The sequence below is a fragment of the Lonchura striata genome, chromosome 1 (genome assembly GCF_046129695.1).
Source record: "Lonchura striata isolate bLonStr1 chromosome 1, bLonStr1.mat, whole genome shotgun sequence".
NCBI classification, from domain to species: Eukaryota; Metazoa; Chordata; class Aves; order Passeriformes; family Estrildidae; genus Lonchura; species Lonchura striata.
Genome location: NC_134603.1, coordinates 65,934,470 through 65,953,428, shown reverse-complemented (window position 1 = coordinate 65,953,428; position 18,959 = coordinate 65,934,470). Strand labels below are relative to the sequence as shown.

Below are 18,959 nucleotides of genomic sequence, written 5' to 3'. Positions count from 1 at the left end.
CAACATATAAATTACAGGACACAAAGGTATTATCACCAAATTTTCTAAACGAGTCTTCTATAAGGGGCTGAGTGACATTAAACAAACATTTCCCATATACATGTTCCAGTGAGTCTTTTACTTAGCCATACTTTTTATTTCTAGAATATGAGGCAGCTGAATCCTCTTCAAATACTACAATACTTATGCAGATGTGAGTGCACATTATTATATAAAATCCAGGCACGCATTCCCTACAACTGTGACTATGTACACAGATGTGTTTGAAAACATAATTCATACAAACAAGACATTTACAGCTCACCGGTAAATCTGTAATGGCCACGCCGCTTGTGATGGAGTGGGCACAGAATTTGTTGGGCTCACCAACATGGCACTATATATATTGGAAGCAACCACAAGTATACAAAGTAGAATTGGTCCTATAATGGCTCCTTCCAGTCCCAGGTAATATGCTCCACCAGCTACTGCAAGGCCTGTCAGGTAAGGGTGACCCCCTCTGCCACAAGAACAATAAAATTAAATTAAGAACAACAAACACAGCATTATCAATTAAGAAATGTTTATTAATCCTGAAGTTTTATTAAGCTTAGGAAATGACCCAGCTAGCTATAGCTACCCATATTTACACTATACACTGCTGTCTGAATGACTGCACAAAGGTTCCAAGATGTATTCTGCACTGTATTCACAGGACAGATCAAACACTATTGTAGCCTGGAACGCTGGTAAGATCCACAGTGGAGTAGTTACTTTACAGACATCTGCTGAACAATGTCAGAAGGACATAATGGCAAACACACTTCCATTTTGAGAGTGGAAACATGGTTGGTTACACAGACTGCTCACACTTTATGGTCAAGAACTGTTGAAGTTTAACACAATTATTATCAGTTAATTGAGGACCCCTGAGCAAAGCCATTCAGTTAGCTGATGATAGCAACTTGCAGTACATCTTTTAAAGAACAGTTAGCATACAGTCTTTAAAAAATAGCCACGTCTTCTCATTTTCTTACAAAAAAGCTTCTCAGATTGAGTGTTTGTTATCAATAGCTTTTAATGTTTTCAGATTAAAAATAAAACTGGATTTTAATGAAGATATTAATATTTACTGGAAAGTTGGGGCCAGAAGAGTGTTTTGATAACAGCTCTTTGGCAGCGAGTAAACCATGCCATTTTTATTTTCTGTATCTCAGATTCACTTTTTGCAGCTGTGTTCAGCTGCAAAATGTGAATCTTACCAACAGCATTTACACAAAACCTGCTTGTCATTCTTCATTCTTTATGCCTAAAATAATGACAGCAATATGGAATTGCAGAAGAAAAACTACAGTTGAAACCTGGCACAAAATTCTCAGCAAGTTCCTTTAAATTCTGAGGGTAATACACAGAAAATACCAGCTAGTTAATTCAGAGCTCCAGCAGTTCCTGAGGTTTCTACCATGGTCCTGATTTCTACTCAACTCCCAAATTTTAAGTCTTTGCCTTCAACATAACTGTGTGCAAAAGGAGGCCATGAAACATGACCTATTAAATCTGACATACCTCAATCATGTCTCACCCAGATTAAACTTAACCTACTGGCAGGACCAGATTGCTTTCCTCAGGAGACAAATGTGGCCTAAAATTTTGTGTTTCTCCAACAAGACATTATTAATTTCTAAACCTTCAAAAACTTCATTTTTTTCCCCAGCATTTGCATCAGTTTAAACATTCTTTTGACTAGTTTTGTAAATTAAAATGATGAAATACAGGACTCCAGTACAAAGGTAATCCATTCAGAAAACCCTGGGTAACCTAATTATAGATACTCCAAATAGGTTTAATCTAATCCACAAGACATCATGATGCTTACTGTTCAATTTATTGGGAAGAATACAATTTTCCTCCACTGTAGAAAATCTATTCCTCTCCCATCTATTTTCTGCACAGTAAACAGAGTTTGTATCCTCTACAGTCCAAAAAAATGTATTCTAGGAAGCAGAAGAATTATTTACCTAAATAGTTACTAGCCTTACATTTATCCATGATTTATTGTTGGGAAAAAAGTAATTTGATTATACTTCACCTGTTAGGTTTAATTAATGCAAAATAACTAGAGCCACAGTCTATGAAAATTAGTATTAATATCAGGTATATTATCATTAGGTACTCTCTCTTCAGTGTAATTATATTTAATAAATAAAAATACTAATTTCTAACGACTAACTAAGAAAAATACTAATTTCTAACTGAACCACTTCATGTCCTTATTCTACATTAACTCTATTTCTTTTTGGTCCCTAAATAGCTCATGGTTTTATCTGCTCTGAAGCATTATCTGGCATTAGGAGATAAATAGGAAATGCTACACACCTCTACTCAATAATTAGATAAATAGAAAACATAAACTAATTCTAACAATCCCAACTGAACCAGTTCATTTTGCTGATGTTGGGTTCAAGACCTCTGAAGTGTTAAAGCTCACAGAAAAGCAGCCTGGGAAAATGAAGGCACTTAGGCCAGTAAAACTGCTTACTATGAGGTTATTCCTGAGCTTGATGATACTGTTTGGCATGCTTCAGAAAAATGAGTTTAATTAAAGGCATCAGTGATTGTCAATCATTTTTGCAATGCTAATTTTAAAAAGTGTTCAATGTACTTACCCTGATATATCTGAATAAATTGCTGTATCTACAAAATAGGTTGGCAAGAGGTGAAAAACCAAGAGCAGAAGGGCTTTGCATCCCTGTCCTTGCACAAGCCACAAATCTAGGACTGCAGGGACTGCTGCCCAGTATGTCCCCAGAAATGGCACTGCTCCAAGGATTGCTGCTAATGCTAGAACACACAGAAGCAGAAGTGAAAAAAAAGATCACAGAAACATATTTCACAAATATATTTACAGTTACATTCTGACACTTTTGCCACACCACTAAGCCCCACTTCCATCAACTGTTATAAATAAAGCATTGAAGAAGTGCCACATGAGGCTCTTGGTGTTTTATAGCTGTGGTTTAGGAAAAAAGCAAATTACACCATTCCCCACACAGAAGAGCTTCAGCAACTGACAGTCAGAAGGAGTCAAGAGGCATCAGTTTAGAAAAACTTGAAGTTACACCAATCATGTACATTTCTTACTGTGTAAGAAAGCAAATAAACCCAAATCTCACTCTGACTTACTGCATCTCCTGCAGTCACCTGTAACAGTGAGAAAGCAGGCAAACATGAGATTTTTGACATATATTTCTGTATGCAAACGTGTTCACACAGCTGCACACCCTTCTGCTTACAACAAAAACCTGTTGTAATCTAAAGCAATGCAGATCTGCTGCCACTATAATTTCATCCACCTCCTGTATTATAAACATAATACAAAGCACAATTAAGTGGGGTATTTTTTTTTGGTCTCATTAACCAGAAAGCAACAACTTTTAAGATTTTGCATGTAGTTGAAAAAAATAAGATTGATTACTTTCTAAGTAGTTGTAGTGACAATCAATGCCTTTAAGACAGTTGCAGTTTGCAATACAGCCATTTTCCATTAAATTGGGGTTTGTTGCTTCATAGCTTCCCCTTAATGCTTCCTTGTACACAAATATTTTACAATTACTACCATTCTTTTTAGAGAAAGAAGGGCAAAGAGGAACAGGGGAGGTTTTTCTATGAGAAACTGTCCAGCCATTTCCAAAACTAAATAATAAAAGAAAACCAAAGGCTGGTAATACAGTCAGAGAATGACACTGAGAATAAGAAGCATTCCTCTATCATGCATTTTCATGATACCACATCTTCCTGCATTTAGGCATCTTGAAAAATCAGCACCTGTCAACTCTGAAAGAAACAGAAGCCAAGAAAAAAACCTGAAAACACTTGGACTGAATACAAGGGAGAAGGAATTGGATCTAGCAAATGAAACAGAAAGAAGAGGTAAAATAACTGCAGGCAATGTGCTGTGAAAGCAGAAAGGCAAGGCTCAGGGTAAGACAGCAATCAGGGCCTTCTCTCCACCCTTCCCACAGTCATACTCTCCGAGATCAGACCTCAGCTTGTCAGCAAAACTTAGTATTTCTGATTTTGTACAATAAATAATTACAAAATATTATTTATTAATATAATTGCTCAAATGCTTACCAGATGGTATGAAGACTATGTTAATCCCAAATATAGTGTGAGTCAGCCAAGTGTAGAGTCCATAGAACCCAGCCATTTTGAGGGAAGCATCAAACACACCTCTAAAACGATCAAAGAAACTCTATTATTATTAGCAAGAGGATTCCAAGAATAATGAAGATACAGACATGGGTTGCTTTCAATAACTGAAAAGCCATCAGTGCCACAAATAAGACATCGCAAAATGTAACACAGAGCCCTTTATATATCTGTTCCCTAAGTAAGTAAGTATACTTACTACATATGTTATTAAAAGCATTTAGACACAAAAAATAATGGGTTACAGGGATAAATTCCTTGAAAGAAACTGCTCAAGTATCAGACTACATTCTCTATTAAAAATAACCTTTTTTTTATGAGATGCAGTACCATTCTTCATACAAACTACTTTTTCTTTCCTCTTTTCCACTTTTAGGTGTTCATTCATTTTCTTCATCTGCTCACTTTACTATACCTGCTCTTTTTCACTGGATTCCCCAGCTTTTAGGTTGTTTACTAGGCTACACTACTAAAAACTAAATAGTAAAACCTAGTAACCTAATTCAATCCTGCTGAAACGGGACTGAATCCAAATTTCTCCTCAATTAAGTGTGACTACTGCTTCATGAAACAGCAAACAGGAGCTAAGTGCTGCGACATTATTACAGCACTAGGGCAGGTACACATGTGGAATATCCCATAACTGAACTAGAAACCCATGCCTTACATCTACAGTCCCTAAAACCATAATCTCAAACTGCCCAATCTCATTATTGTATTATGTTAGTTTTTCACCCATAATTGAGAAGTGAAGTTTCCTGAGATCACTATTTCAGCTTCACAACTCAGAACAGTTCTCACAGTTCCATCACTGCACAAGTGGTGGCACATGCACCCTCTTAGCAAAGATAAACGTGAAGTTTCCTGATGTTAATTTCCCATTCATAACTCATAGTGATTGTGTCTTGGCAGTTTTGGGAACCCTGGCACCAGGGCAAAGAGGACAGGAAGACATACAACAGCAATCTTTGGAGGGCATAGATAAACTGCCCTTTCTGGATCTAAAGCCTGTAACAGCAGAGTTTCCTTCCTCCATTGTGTCCATAAAAACTCGTAACAAAGAAACCTGTGATACTGTTATATTAAACTACTAGGTAGAATTTTTTCTGAGCTACCAAAATGAATTCCAAGACTCCCAGGTTTTGCTTCTTTGCCCACTATCCTCATTATTATTTCCGTATGCAGTGTGCATATTTTTGCCATTGTTTCCTACCTAAGAGCTCACTTTTAGATTTCTACATGATTTCAGAATCAAAATTGTCTTATTTAAAATGAATTCTCTGGAAGCTATGAGTGCATAATACACTTCACACATCAACACTACTGTTCAAAATGTGAGATTCTTATAAAAGACTAACCAGAAACAACTGTTGTCAGCCATTTTCCCCTTCAAAATAGGGAAAATAAAGCCCCTTCCCCTTCAAAAGAAGGAAAATAAAGAAAAAAAGAAAGCAAGCTTTAAAGAATGACCTGAAATAACAAGTCTAATCTTTGACAGACAAGAGTTACATGGCGCAAAAAGAAAGGCAGAGAACGTTTACAAATATGTGGTGGCCCCAGTAAAAAAAAAAGCCTCAATACTTCTCAGTTTAGATGAACTTTTATTATATTAAAATGGAAAGTGAGACCAAAATACATAAAATCTACAAATTTTGATGAGTGACATACTCACTTGTATTTGACTTAAAAGATGTTTCATATATAAAATAAAATATTTGGCAAGGAGGCAAGAAAATCCCAAGACCCATGGCCACAATAACAATGCTAAATGTGAGTTTGCATTAAAAATTCAAGATACTTTCATATTTTAGCTACTTAAAAGTCTTAATTTTCTGCATTTTTTGTGACATTTAACTCACGTCTACTCTTTCTGAGGATATCACAGGAGCATAATATCTTTCTAGGAAGGACCTGTGCAGTAATCTTCAAGCAAATCTTTTTCTTATCCAACAGGAACTGTGGCACAAACACATCACAGTTGTCAAAAATATTTTATAAGAGTCCTTGAGTATCTCCTTATTTTTTTCAAAAAGATGTTTTCTGTACTGTAGTAAATTTAACAAGGTCTTAACAATTTTTATATGTATGCACGAAAACTACATTTCAGTGTACAAGAGATGAGACAAAAAAGTATGTGAAGTAGCAACTTCAGCTGAAATTAAAATAACCATCTACAAGCACTCATTTTAGATTTTCCCAGAGAGATTACAGATGAAGAGAAGACAGTGCTATTACGGTAACAAAAACAGAGAGAGCAACCCAGTGGAAAAAATGTTGAAGGTGTCTAGAAAACGAGTTGCTTTCTTAGTCTCAGCTCAAGGAGCTGGCAGTCAGATGCACTGGTAGAACAAGAAAAAAACTAGTCCAGGACTCACAGGTAGTCCTTGTCTGATATCATTCTGCAAGTTGACACATAACATATTTCAATGGCCAAACAGTACATACCTCTAAGAGACTGTAGAACAGTACAGCATCTCTCTGCCTCTGTGCTTCTAACACTCACAGCTAATACACTGAGAGGAGAAAGCACCTTACAGAGTTGGGAAGTGCCAGGGGTGAAGCAGGAAGAGAGAGAAGGCTGCACCTAGTCTCATTCTTCTCCTCTCCCTCCCCCTGGTTTGTGTCTGTCTCAATTGAAGTCATAAGAGCTCATAATAAAGGCACAGGGGATACTATTTTGTGGCAAGTGTGGGCCATGAGAACCTTAATATCTCTGAAAACTCATATTTGTTACTTTCTGGTACCTGTCACAAAAAATAAAAATTGTATCAAAGTCTGGAAATTCCTATATATTTTGCTTTATGGTTAAGGCAGCAAAAAAGTAATTCTGAAAACAATAACTACAATCTTATCCACACTTTGTTTCAGCTATTCTGCACCTGAGATATCAGACCTTAAAAGATGATGTGAGTGTGCCACTGCCAGTGCTGCATGAATTTATTACCATCTGTAAAATGCAGACCTTCCTGGTGTAATTATGACAGTAAGTAAGTTTCATCTCTTAATACATTACTGGCACACATACAGCTTCCTTTGATATACAAGTGTAATTGTATGATTCAGAAATCAGAAAATCCAATTGCTGCTCACGTCTCACTTTGGCACTGTTATCTGGATGAACCACTTTACCTGCAGGAGCTGTCATCTGCAAATGTGTAATTTATGAGCACTTCATGCCAATTTGGCACAAGGCATACTCAGACATACATATTCCATTTTACTGAGCTTTGAAAAGCACGTAAAATTAAAAAAAATCAGAGTACATGGGTCATGCTTCATATTATTCAGACTAAAAATGAAGAAACTTCTGTGAAATGCTTCTTCACAGCTGGCCATTTTTTTTTTTTTTTTTTTTTTTTTTTTTTGTGTAAAAGTTTCTTCTACTAAGTTCTGTCCCTAAGGTAGGGAATTTGCTTGTAGATTCCACAAGGGAAAGGGCCACCTTTTCAGGGTTTCGTGTTTTTTTTTTTTCTCTTTTACAGATTTGCCATAAAAAGTCTAGAGCTTCCCTTTTATTACTATTGTAGTTTATATCAGATGTATGTCCACCTGAATTCAGGTGCACTTCACAGAGCCTGCAGGTAAAGTCTGCTCGCTGTTATTGACACAATGAGATTTCAAAAGTTTCAACTTAATGCTGCAGCATCCCCAGATGAAAAGAGCCCTTCAGCTCAGATCATGGATTTTTGACCTTGGAGTTAATTTGATTTTCTAGATCTCTCTGCTCCCAGAGCACTGGAGGAAAGAAGAACATATGGGCTGAAATAATGAGAATTTGAGTTACCAGAAAGATTTGAGTAAGCGTAAGTTCAGAAGAGGGATTTTCTGGTTATTACACTAAATTTATATGAACAGGCATATGAACCCTGGCTTGTGAATGGGCATGAGAGTAAAAACTAGAAAAAACTAGTATTCATCTTTGGAAAAGTTTGCAAGAAATAGCGTTTCTCTAAATTCCTTACAAAACCCTTTACAATCCATACAACAGTTTGCAATCCAATTAAAATGCAAGCTTGGTAATGGGAACACCCTCAGCCAAACATACTGTTAGAATTGGACAATTTCACTATTTTGTCATCTTCCTCACACTACTGATGATTAGTATTTTCCCATCTTCTCTGAGCAGACACTAAAAGGATTGTACTACATCTTTGTTGTAAACCTTTCTGTACAGAAAACTGACTAATTCAAAATGATGCTTTAAGAGACCTCACTCAGCTATTCAGTTTCTCTTGAGAATAAAACCATCACATTTTAAAAGAGAGTTCAAAGTGTAAGTGAAATGCATTCAAAACTTCACAGCATGGTTTCACAATTTATCTTCAGATCAGGTTACCTCAGATGTGTCCCAGGGAAGGAGCCCTTCCATCCCCCCGTTCCAAAGATTCAGTTCTGTCCCAGATGACCCTTCCTCTGTCTACCTGCCAGCACAGTCTTCGTTATGTGCCATGATACTTTCTACACTGAATTCAGCTTTTTCATTTTTACAGTGAATTCATGACAATGGTTACACGAGGGGTTACTTTTAAAAAAATAGCTCAGGTCTCTACTCTCCAACCAACTCATAAGCAGTGACCTAAATAGTTGCATTCCCACCAGGAGCCACTACACTCATGGCTGGAGAACAAGAACATATCAGTGCTGTCTTACCCCAGCTGAAATTAACACTCACTGTCACCCTAAGTTCCAAACCAAAGAACTCTTGGAGGTGTGTGAAATTGCCAGTGACAGCTATTATCTTTGAAAAGACAAATGTATTCTTCTACAATGATCCCCCAAACTTCAAGTGATCACCAGGTGAACACACTGAAGAATGAAATTACTTCAAGAAGTCCTTCTGAAAAAAACCTCTTAGCTATTCTTTGAATCACTTTAAGGGTTCTGTTCTTTTAGGAATAAAAAACGACCCTCTTTATATTTCAGTTTCAAATTTAACATGAAAGTAAGCTAAGTGCACTAAGATAGATTCCAGCTACGAATAAAGCTGAAGTGGCAGGAAGTGTTTCTTGACAGAGTAAGATCATCTCAGGAGCAATATAAATATGCAAATTAATTTCAGAGATGACTCCATGACAAGATTTCAACAGTTTTGCTGCTGAAATTAATTCCTCCTCATGAATGATACAACCAAACAAAACAGCTCCAACATATGCAGGCTAGTAATGACACTAATCAGAAAAAGTGATACAGTCTTCTATCAAAGCATGGTTCCTCCAGATGGTATAACTGATGCAAATATTGCATGCACCTCCCAAGGCAGGACAAGGCTCCAATGACTTTATCAAAACACCATTAAAGTGTGGCAACCAGCCTGAAGTACACAGTGGCACACAGACTTTTTTCCCTAACAGAGAAATGTCTATATGCTGTGAAATATAACAATTAACTTGTGAGAAATTATCTGACTATTTAAAATGCCTTTGTATTTGTATTATTTTATTAATTACTACTTTGGCATATTGTAAGCTTACAATTATGCTTCCGAGAAGCACATTTGAAAGGACCAGTTATTTCTGAATCATCCATTTCTAACACTTCCAGATTTTTATCATGAGTAGACAATGTTTACTAAGTGAAATACTTAAAATTGATCTTGGAACATAAGCACTGGTCTTAAAATTGATCTTGGAACATAAGCTATAAAAAGGCAAACTTATTCAGACAAAAGATCTGTCTAGCCAGCATCCCATCTCCAGTAGAGTCCAGAAGCAGATGCTAAGAAAACACAAGAAATAGACAAACCTCTTCAACAATCCCCTCACAGCATTCTTCCAACCTCTACTTCCACCTCAGGGGATGTTATGAACCTCATGCAGGCTTTCTATTAATTAATCTTCAATTAATGTATCTTCTTAGTCCTCCTGTTCAATCCTGCAAGTTGCTGCAACAAGGTTTTTTTGCAAGACCTTACCCATGCCCTTCTACCTGCTTCATGAACCAGTGCATTTTTTGGGAGTGCCTGGTCGCTTTTTGGTGATGTTAAGATTTTATCTTAGAAGGGACCATAGACAGTCCAACTCAGTCATCCTTTTTACACTGACTCTGATTTTACAAACCTCAATTGCGTAACATCCTTTTTTCAAGGCTGAAGAGTCCTAAGGAGCTCAGTCATTCCTCACAGGGAAACTGATGCATGCCTTCCTTTCTCTAACCAGGCTTGTTGCACTCCTAGCTTTTTGAGATGCAGCACACAGTAACTCAGGGTATAGGAAAATCATAGCTTCATACAATGAGAGTACTATTCTGTGTTGTCTAGGTCTGTGGTTACAAATCTTAATGTTTGATATGCCTGGCACATGTTTTTTAAGCACTGAGCTAGCCTGTGTACCAGAAAATACAGCTCCCAAGTGATAAAGAGTCAGCACAGCAGTAATCAGTTTATGTGTGAAGTTAGGACTGGTTCTCCCCCATATGCATCACTTTCATCTATACTACATTTCATCAGTCATTTTATTTCCCAGACACTGCTGTCTTCTTACTGAGTTTTTCACAGTCCTGCTGCATCCACGACTTCTCTGGGAAACCTGTTCCAGTGTCTCACCACTCTCACAGTAAAGAATTTCTTCCTTATATCTAATTTAAACCTACCCTCTGCCTGTAAAAAGGCAATATCCCTTATCTTCCAAAGACTCAGGAAAGTGATACTGTAAAAAGCCTTTAATAAATTTTGGTAGAACATAGCACACAGATGAACTTATTACAGGTCTGTCTTGCCCACACTTCAAAAAACATGAGGAATGAGGCAGAACTTCCCTTCTGTGAGAACTCCACTGATTCTTTGCAACTAAACCATATTCACCAGGTGCTGGTATGCCCTTAACTTCCTACTAAGCCTTACAGTACCAATATCTATCCAGCTTACAAGTTTGTACTTTCTGGGTTTCCTGGAAACATTTTTTTTTTTATTTTGTCCCTGAGATTTCTATAGTGACTTATCATCAGTCACTCCCAACAATTTGCTATTGCTCATTTTATCTGTTTTGTTCTAGAAGCTCTTCTACAGTCACTGTAATTTCTGAGAGAGTCTGCTTTAGCTCATCCATAAGAAAGGTTTTACAATGTGACTCCCTCTACTTCACAGAAATAAGTGAAACAGCATGAATTTTCATCCCCCCTGCAACAACCTGAGCCTTGTGGTTGCTGAGTACCCCTTGTTATCCCCTCAGCCCTCTGACTGCTTGTTGCTCCTGTCGCATGTGAAAATTACACGTTTGCTTAACAGCATTTTGTGGAGCTTTGAGTAAATGAATCCAACTCAGTACCTACTTCTAGGTGCTTTATACCTAATTCTATCTGCTGAAGTTTATGATCCTTTCATTTCATAGTGAAAACTTTAGCTTTTAAGAGGACAGTTTCTTATTTTCATGGCCTTTAATATTTTGCTGTTCCCTGCAGCCTTACTCAGTTATTAGCATCCACTGGCATTAATGTTTATTGTTCTCCACTCCACTTGTAAGGATGTAAATTCTTTAGGATTCCCGTTTTAGCATGAAAAATTCACTAATGAGAGCAACAGCTGGCTTCAGTCAGTACTGCTTGAGATCCATTGCAGTCTTATATTTAGGAACTCCTAGGCTGTTCAGATTATTCCTATTATAAAATTATGAAACATAAGCATAAAGAAGGGCGTATTTACATTGCTTCTGTCGGTGGAGACAATAAACAATGATTGACCTTATAACTTGAAAGAGTGAAAAGCTAAAGCTGTGATGTTAAATCTTTGAAATATCAGGAAATCCTGAAGTTTCATATAAGACTTCATGCTGTCTTCTTACACTTCAGTAAATCCGTATTTTAGATAGCAGAAATCTAACCAAGACTGTAATAACATATACTGCAACATTAAATCACACATAAATAATTATCATATATGCAAACATAGAACCCTGCAACTCTATACTAGAAATAATTCTAATACTATACTTCTATTCTTAGAATTACCTAATGGAATATCTTTTTCTTATATATTTAATTAAGTCTTTCAGCAACCTTTTTCTTTCCATCCCTCCCAGTTAGCCTGCCTTAGAAGCAAAGAGAAAAACTAACTGCCTGATCTAAATTCCAGATGTGTCTTAGGCATCACTCTCTTTAATGGTACAGTTTATGTCATTACCAATTAATCATTCATTCAAATATTGGGTTTTAACATATAAGTAACCTTTAAAAAGTTGCTGTAGTGAAGAAAAGTAGTGTGTACATATAAGCCTAAGTGCAACACGTAACTAAGGGACTTGTACCCAAGATGCAGTGTAGTTACATTAAAGATTGCAGGGAAATCTGCTTATGTGTTTAAATGTGCTCCCACTTGCACATGCACTAACACACATCCTCTGCATGTTTACAGGTGTTTCAGTCTTAAAAAACACTGGACAGCCAGAGATTTCACACTAGAAATATGCACTAAGACAAATTGCTGTTAGAACATACAGAACATGCTATCTGCAATATGAAAGAAGCCAATGGCAAAATATTGGCACTGTCCCTCATAAAGCAAGGAGTCCTCAGTAGCCTCTCAATGTGTTTGATACCAGCCTACAGGGCAGAGAGAACAGAACTGTCCGCTTCAGCATCAGGTTATGCACTTAGACAATCTTATGAATTAGAGGTAGTAAACTGTAAAATTCAGATTCAATTTAGAGACTGTGACATGCTTCACCAAAATAATAATGAACATTTTTTTCATAGTTTCAGGTAAATTTTGGAGCACATAAATTATTTTCTGAAATTTTCTTTGAAAATCCATTTTTCTTTGAAATACTCTTTGAATAACTGATTGAGATCGTGTGTACATAAAGCAATACACAGCTTTTGTGTTTAAGAAGTATTTTCTATATAAAAGGAAATACAGGTAAAGACAAATCCTAGGATGGTTCTTTTTGCAAATATGAGAATATTTAAGACTAAAGATGTGTGAGCAAGTCACGTGTTTACTGCTACTAAAATAGGCAGCTTAAAAATATCTATCCCACTAAAATAATTAGGCTATGGTTATTTTCAATTTGGTTCAGCATATGTAGTGAAATAATGTGGCATCTCTTAAAATATTTACAGACTACAGTCTTCTCTTTTTCCAATAACTCAACTGAAGCTTTTCTTTCTTCAATATAATTAAAAACAAAATATAAGTGGCTGTCATTCCCAGTTTTAGACTAGGCAATTATTTCATTAGATAATCATGCAATCATTTAGGTTGGAAAAGACCTCCAACATCATCAAGTCCAACCTTTGACTCATCACCACCCTGTAAACTAAACCATGCCACTAAATGGCACATCTGGCTGTTTCTTAAATACTTCTAGGAATGGTGATTTCACCACCTCCCTGGACAGTCCACTCCAAAGCTTGACAACCCTTTCTGTGAAGAAATTCTTCTAATGTCCAACTTGAATCTTCCCTCGTGCTGCTTGAGGCAGTTTCTTCTCATACCTGGGAGAAGAGGCCAACTCCCAACTGGCTACACCCTCCATTCAGGAGCTGTAGGGAGTGATAAGGTCCCACCAAGACCCCTTTTCTCCAGCCTGAACACCCCCAGTTCACTCAGCTGTCCCTCACAGGACTCTTGTTCAGACCCTTCACCAGCTTCACTGCCCTTCTCTGGACTTGCTCCAGCACCTCAGTGTCCTTCTTATATTGAGGGGCCCAGAAGTGGACACAGCACTCAAGGTGTGATCTCACCAGTGCTGAGTACAGGTACCCTGCTCTCACTGGCCACACTGATGCTGATACAAGACAGGATGCCATTGGCTTCATGATTAAGACAGAATCACTAAGACAATTGTTCAATTCTATTCCCATCTCATAACATACACCTTAAGCAAAGCTTGAAAAATTTCAGTAAGTCCTGCTAAATGCATTCCTGTGACATAAGATTTCAGCAAGAAGTAACTCCTGCTACTAAAGAACATTCACTGCATGCAAGAATTCTGTTGAAACAACATCAGTTAATAGTTTTCTTTGAAAAATTTATCTGAAAGAAATTATTAATGTTGCAATAAAATAAACAAGATCACACATTTTGCTTTTTCTAAGCATTAGCTTAACATGCTGGAAGATTATTGTTTTCTGTGGGAATTGTATCATTGTCTCATTTTCTCCATAATGACTGCCAGGATGCAACAGCAAACCAATTAGATGCTTAAACAGCTGAGAATTTTGTTTGTTTGTTTGTTTGCATGCTAGCTCTTTACAGACCTCTTTAGATGTTAATAAATAAAAGCTGAAATTTCATTAAGAACCAATTTGATCCATCAAGACACTATAGGTTTTTTCATATCAAATCTTTCTTTTGACTTTACAACCAATTTCAGCTAAGGATTAGCAATTTCCTCTTTAGAAATATGTAATATTTCAAGTAACTTTTTTATAACCAACAAAGATCTGATCAAATTTGAGTCGTGCATGGCAAATGAAGAAAATGAAGCAAATAATGATAACCCTTCTCAAATTGAAAACAAACAGTACTCATCTTCCTGGCACTACTGTACAAACTTCCACTAACACATGTTTCAAGGCATCACTCAAAACACTGATCTGGGTTTAAGACCATTTCACAATGTAATCAGGCCCCACCAAAACTGAAAGCTGCAGTAACTTTAAGCCACAGCCATACCCGTGTGCATGCACTCATGTGAAAGTATCGCACACACTAAATTGCACTGAGGCCGTGAGAACGTGCAACTTAGTAATGTGCAATATCTCCACCAGAGCAAGCAGAATGGGAGCTTCAGGGAAGAAGGGTATGGTGCATTCAGGAAGAGAACGACATGCTGCTCAGGGAAAGGAAAATGGTTCAGGCAAAGGTGTGCATGCTACTACTTGGAAACCTGTGATTTGGAGAATTACTGCTTCATCCATTCAGGACAAAAACAAAATAAAAATAACAATCCAGACAAGAGCACCCCCTCCCTATTTCAGCAGTAAAGAATTTAATTTTCCTACCTAACCAGTAAAGTAGGGGACTCATGAACCAACTTTATTTTACAGAACCCTTCTGAACAAAGCAAATCTCACACTGTTACATGAGATTCCACTGAACCGTCAAAATACTACATTAATTATTATAGTTACAATGAAAAAATTCACTAACTAATATTCAGAGTTAAAATTATCTAAATACACAAAACTCTTCCAAGTGTTCCTCATGTTTCTAAACCAAGTCATATTCCTAAACCTAACAGATTGGTGCCAAAAGATTGCTTGCAACTCAACCTACTCTGGCATAATCCTTCTGCCACAGCCATCAGGCCCCTCCCTGTTTTCCTTTCTTCATCCCTATAGCTGACTTTAAGTGGTATCAGTGTAAGTAAATCATGTATTTGCTATATTCACTAACCACCACTGTCAATCAAGGCAGACTCTCACACATGATGAAACATTACTGCTGTAATTAGTCACATTTTTGTCCTGATACCCACTTATGCAATATGGAAAACAGGAAAAAAAAAAAAAAAAAAAAAAAAAAAAAAAAAAAAGGAAGAAAAAAAAAAAAACAGAACTGTGGAGGGATTAAATGCCAAGGACAAATGAAGAATATATAAAGAATTAAAAAAGAGTAATGAAATGTAACCACACCAAGAAAGTTAGAATCAAACTGAGAAAGACCTGAGATTGCAAACCAAAGAAAAAGGAAAACCGATACACCACTTGGGCTTGAAGGACTAAAACTACTAGAGAACAGAAACTCTTTTACTGCTGTAAAATACTGCACTAGCAGTATTTGGGATGATAATAACTTTCCTAAATTTTTATTTCCCACCTCATTTACAGGCAATGGCACATGAAGCTCCAGCATGGAATTTTGAATTAGTTGGTTGATTTGAAAGAGAACCAGTACTTCATACATCAGTCAGAAATCCCTGTGGTCACACATGGCATCGGTAGTAATCTTAATCCCAGATTTTTTACTGTGTTTTAGGAAGTCATCACACAGTTACTGACCTTTCCTCTTCCCTGTAGATTAAATGCTGCCTTTCCACAGATGCAAACAATGAGGAGACACAAATGCAATATATGACAACAAAGCATACACAAGTGTTTAGTCTAAAATCAGAGGAGCATTTTCATGATGAAAGTTACTCAAAATTGGGAAAACTGGTTAGTGACCAATTTGCAAATCTGTGTTTGTTCCATAGTCCAAACACTGCCAATTCCCATCTGGAGGACTGCTTGGGAGGCAGGCAGCACTGCCAGTGAGAATTGAAAGAACTCAAAGGCATATATCTGGAGTAAAGGCACAGGAAAAGACAAAACTAGTAGCAGAGCATTCCTTAGATTGCCTTTTGCCTTCCAGTCCCATGGGAGACGTAGAGAAGAGTTCTTCTGTCGACTGCCAAGGGTTGCACGACCCCTTCCTTCCCACTGCCCCCCATGAAAAGGTGCCTTCTCTTCATCACTGAGGCCTGACGGACTGGGGAGAGGAGGGCCTTCCATCAAAATGCTGCCTTCCCCACATGGCAAGGGACATTCCCATCAGCTGTTCTGCCTTCTACAGATGGGAAGGGACACCCACAACCGCGCAGAAGGTGATCTCCGACCATCACCCAAGCCCTCACTCCAGACTATCATCAGCAGCACCCATCACTGCTCTGAGTCACACTGCCACCAGCAGCATCTCCAGAGTTGGAATTTGGCCTGCTGAGCACACAGCAGAGCTCCTACAGCCATTCCTTTCTCCTGCCCATGCTCACCCAGATGGTTACTGTGGGAGGCCCCTGGTCCTCCTTTGAGGACAGTCACCTCCTCAAAGCAAGATTCGTGCTTTCTCCAGCACAACTTGTCCTTGGTGGAGCCATGCTGGCTGGTGCCTCCAAGTGATCTTCTCTATTTCATGGCTCTGCCTTTGTACCACTAGGTTTGCCAAAAAAGCTCTTGGAGCAGGCATATCGTCATGCTCTTGTGAAATCCCTGCTTGATCCCACCACCTGATACATGCTGCTGGCATTTTGCCTCTCTGGCATCCTGGATGAATAAATTTCCTATCAAAGGCCAGAAGGGCAATTCATCCCATGGTTTAAAGCAGGCAGTTCTTGGATTACACTCAGCTTCTTCAAAACTCCTACAGTGTCACCACAGCTGCATCTATTTTTTCCCACTACTCAAATTCAGATTTATAATCTGTGGTATTTTGACAGAAACAGTGAGATTCAACACTTGGCTCAAATCAGCCTGGAAAGCTGCTCTTACCCCTATACAGCTCATAAATCTGTTTGTGTGAACAGAGAGCTGTCACTGTATTTGCAAACTCCCCATCAAGAGGAATTAGAAAAGTATTTATACAATTTATAGCTATTTATAGTCCATAAAATAAAAAACACAGCACAGTTTCAATGAGATAAACTGAAATGGGAAAAGGTCTTTGTTTAAGAGCTTGCTGGGTAATGTATTTAAATTAAGAGATTTCTTGAGCTACAGAAACAAGTTGCCAATTTCCCTCCTCTTCTGCTTCCTTTACTCTTTTCCTCTGAAATAAATGGTAAAGCACACAAGGGAACAGACTTCCTTGATCATATCCAAGTTTCCTAGTGCTTTTCACAAATACATTTGAAATAAAAGAGCACAGAAGGGACTGACAACATGGCGGATGATTATTTTTATGTCATTTGGTTTATGAGCAACAGAGAGATTAGGTCTATCTCTTGCCAGAAGGATCTCTGCCCTCTTGACAGGACTGATGCTGTCTTAGCTTTGTGCATGTGATATGTCCTGGTGAAGAGCAGTAGGAGCTAGAACACCATTGGTGACTTTTGAGATTTGGTTAATAAATTTTTTTGGTCAACTTGCAAGCACAGATATTTTGAGGGTGAATTCATATTATGTATTGCTGCCATAGTCTAATGATGAAATCAACTACAGATGTTTCATGATTTGATAATTCATAACACAAATGAAGCCTCTTCCATCCTGCCACCAAGCACTAATATCCATTTTGCATGCCATTTGCAGATGAGATGAAGAAGCCGTTTTAATGTTCCTAGCTCTGCAGCAGCAACTCATCTCCAAAAAGAAAGAATAGTTGCTACTTTGGTACAAAAGAAAGGGTTTGAAGTAGCAATTGTTTTTCATATGGCAAAAGACTGGGCATGCATAAATTCATGAGAAATTGTTAATACACTTGCCATATTTACATACTGAAGATCACAATAAGTTTTGAGTGGAATGCAAGCGGAGAATCATTAGGATAAATCCCTACGTACAACTGAGAAGTGAGAAACTTCTGAAAATCTCAGAAAATCAATCCAAACAATTCAAATGAGGCATCAAGTACAGGCTACTCCAATCAAATGTGAGTGACTGATTCAGGCTACCTTAGTGAATACACAGACCAAGATTCTTTGTGTATGACAAGCTGCTTCCAGATTCTCCAGACACTGATTTTTCTCATCATACTTGCAGTTACTGATGCATGCTGGCTCTTTCCTACTAATTTTCCTGTGGCTTCTCTAAAATTATTTTCTTTCTTTCTTCTATTCCAGTTCCGAAAAATACTTTGGGTCATCTGTGTCACATATCTGTACACTTAAAATTGCATTTAATACAATCCTCCTCACATAGCATCCATGCCCAGATAAACCATATCCTACTTTGCCACACTGTTCCACTCTACCCTGGGCTAAAGAGAACAATTTTTGAGACTAGTATCAGTTTCTAAATCCACTCACACTATTCAGAAAAGATAGAACTGAGATACTAACCATGCGATCAATGAAAACTCAATAGCAGTCACTCAAGATAAAGGCTATTAACTTTTTGGCAGAATTCCAAATCTGTTG

The 18,959-nt window shown here is 37.6% G+C and overlaps 1 protein-coding gene across 2 annotated transcripts in view; it reads right to left on the bottom strand.

The window, feature by feature from the left end:
* TMEM245 (transmembrane protein 245) overlaps positions 1-18,959 on the bottom strand; it is a 77,823-nt gene that overhangs the window by 7,521 nt on the left and 51,343 nt on the right. For both annotated transcript variants that reach the window (XM_021528770.2, XM_021528771.2), the window contains 3 exons: positions 4,114-4,214; positions 2,646-2,820; positions 305-499 (listed from right to left, as the gene is read on the bottom strand). In XM_021528770.2, the coding sequence (XP_021384445.2) occupies positions 305-499; positions 2,646-2,820; positions 4,114-4,214 (471 nt within the window). The remainder of the gene's footprint in view (positions 1-304; positions 500-2,645; positions 2,821-4,113; positions 4,215-18,959) is intronic.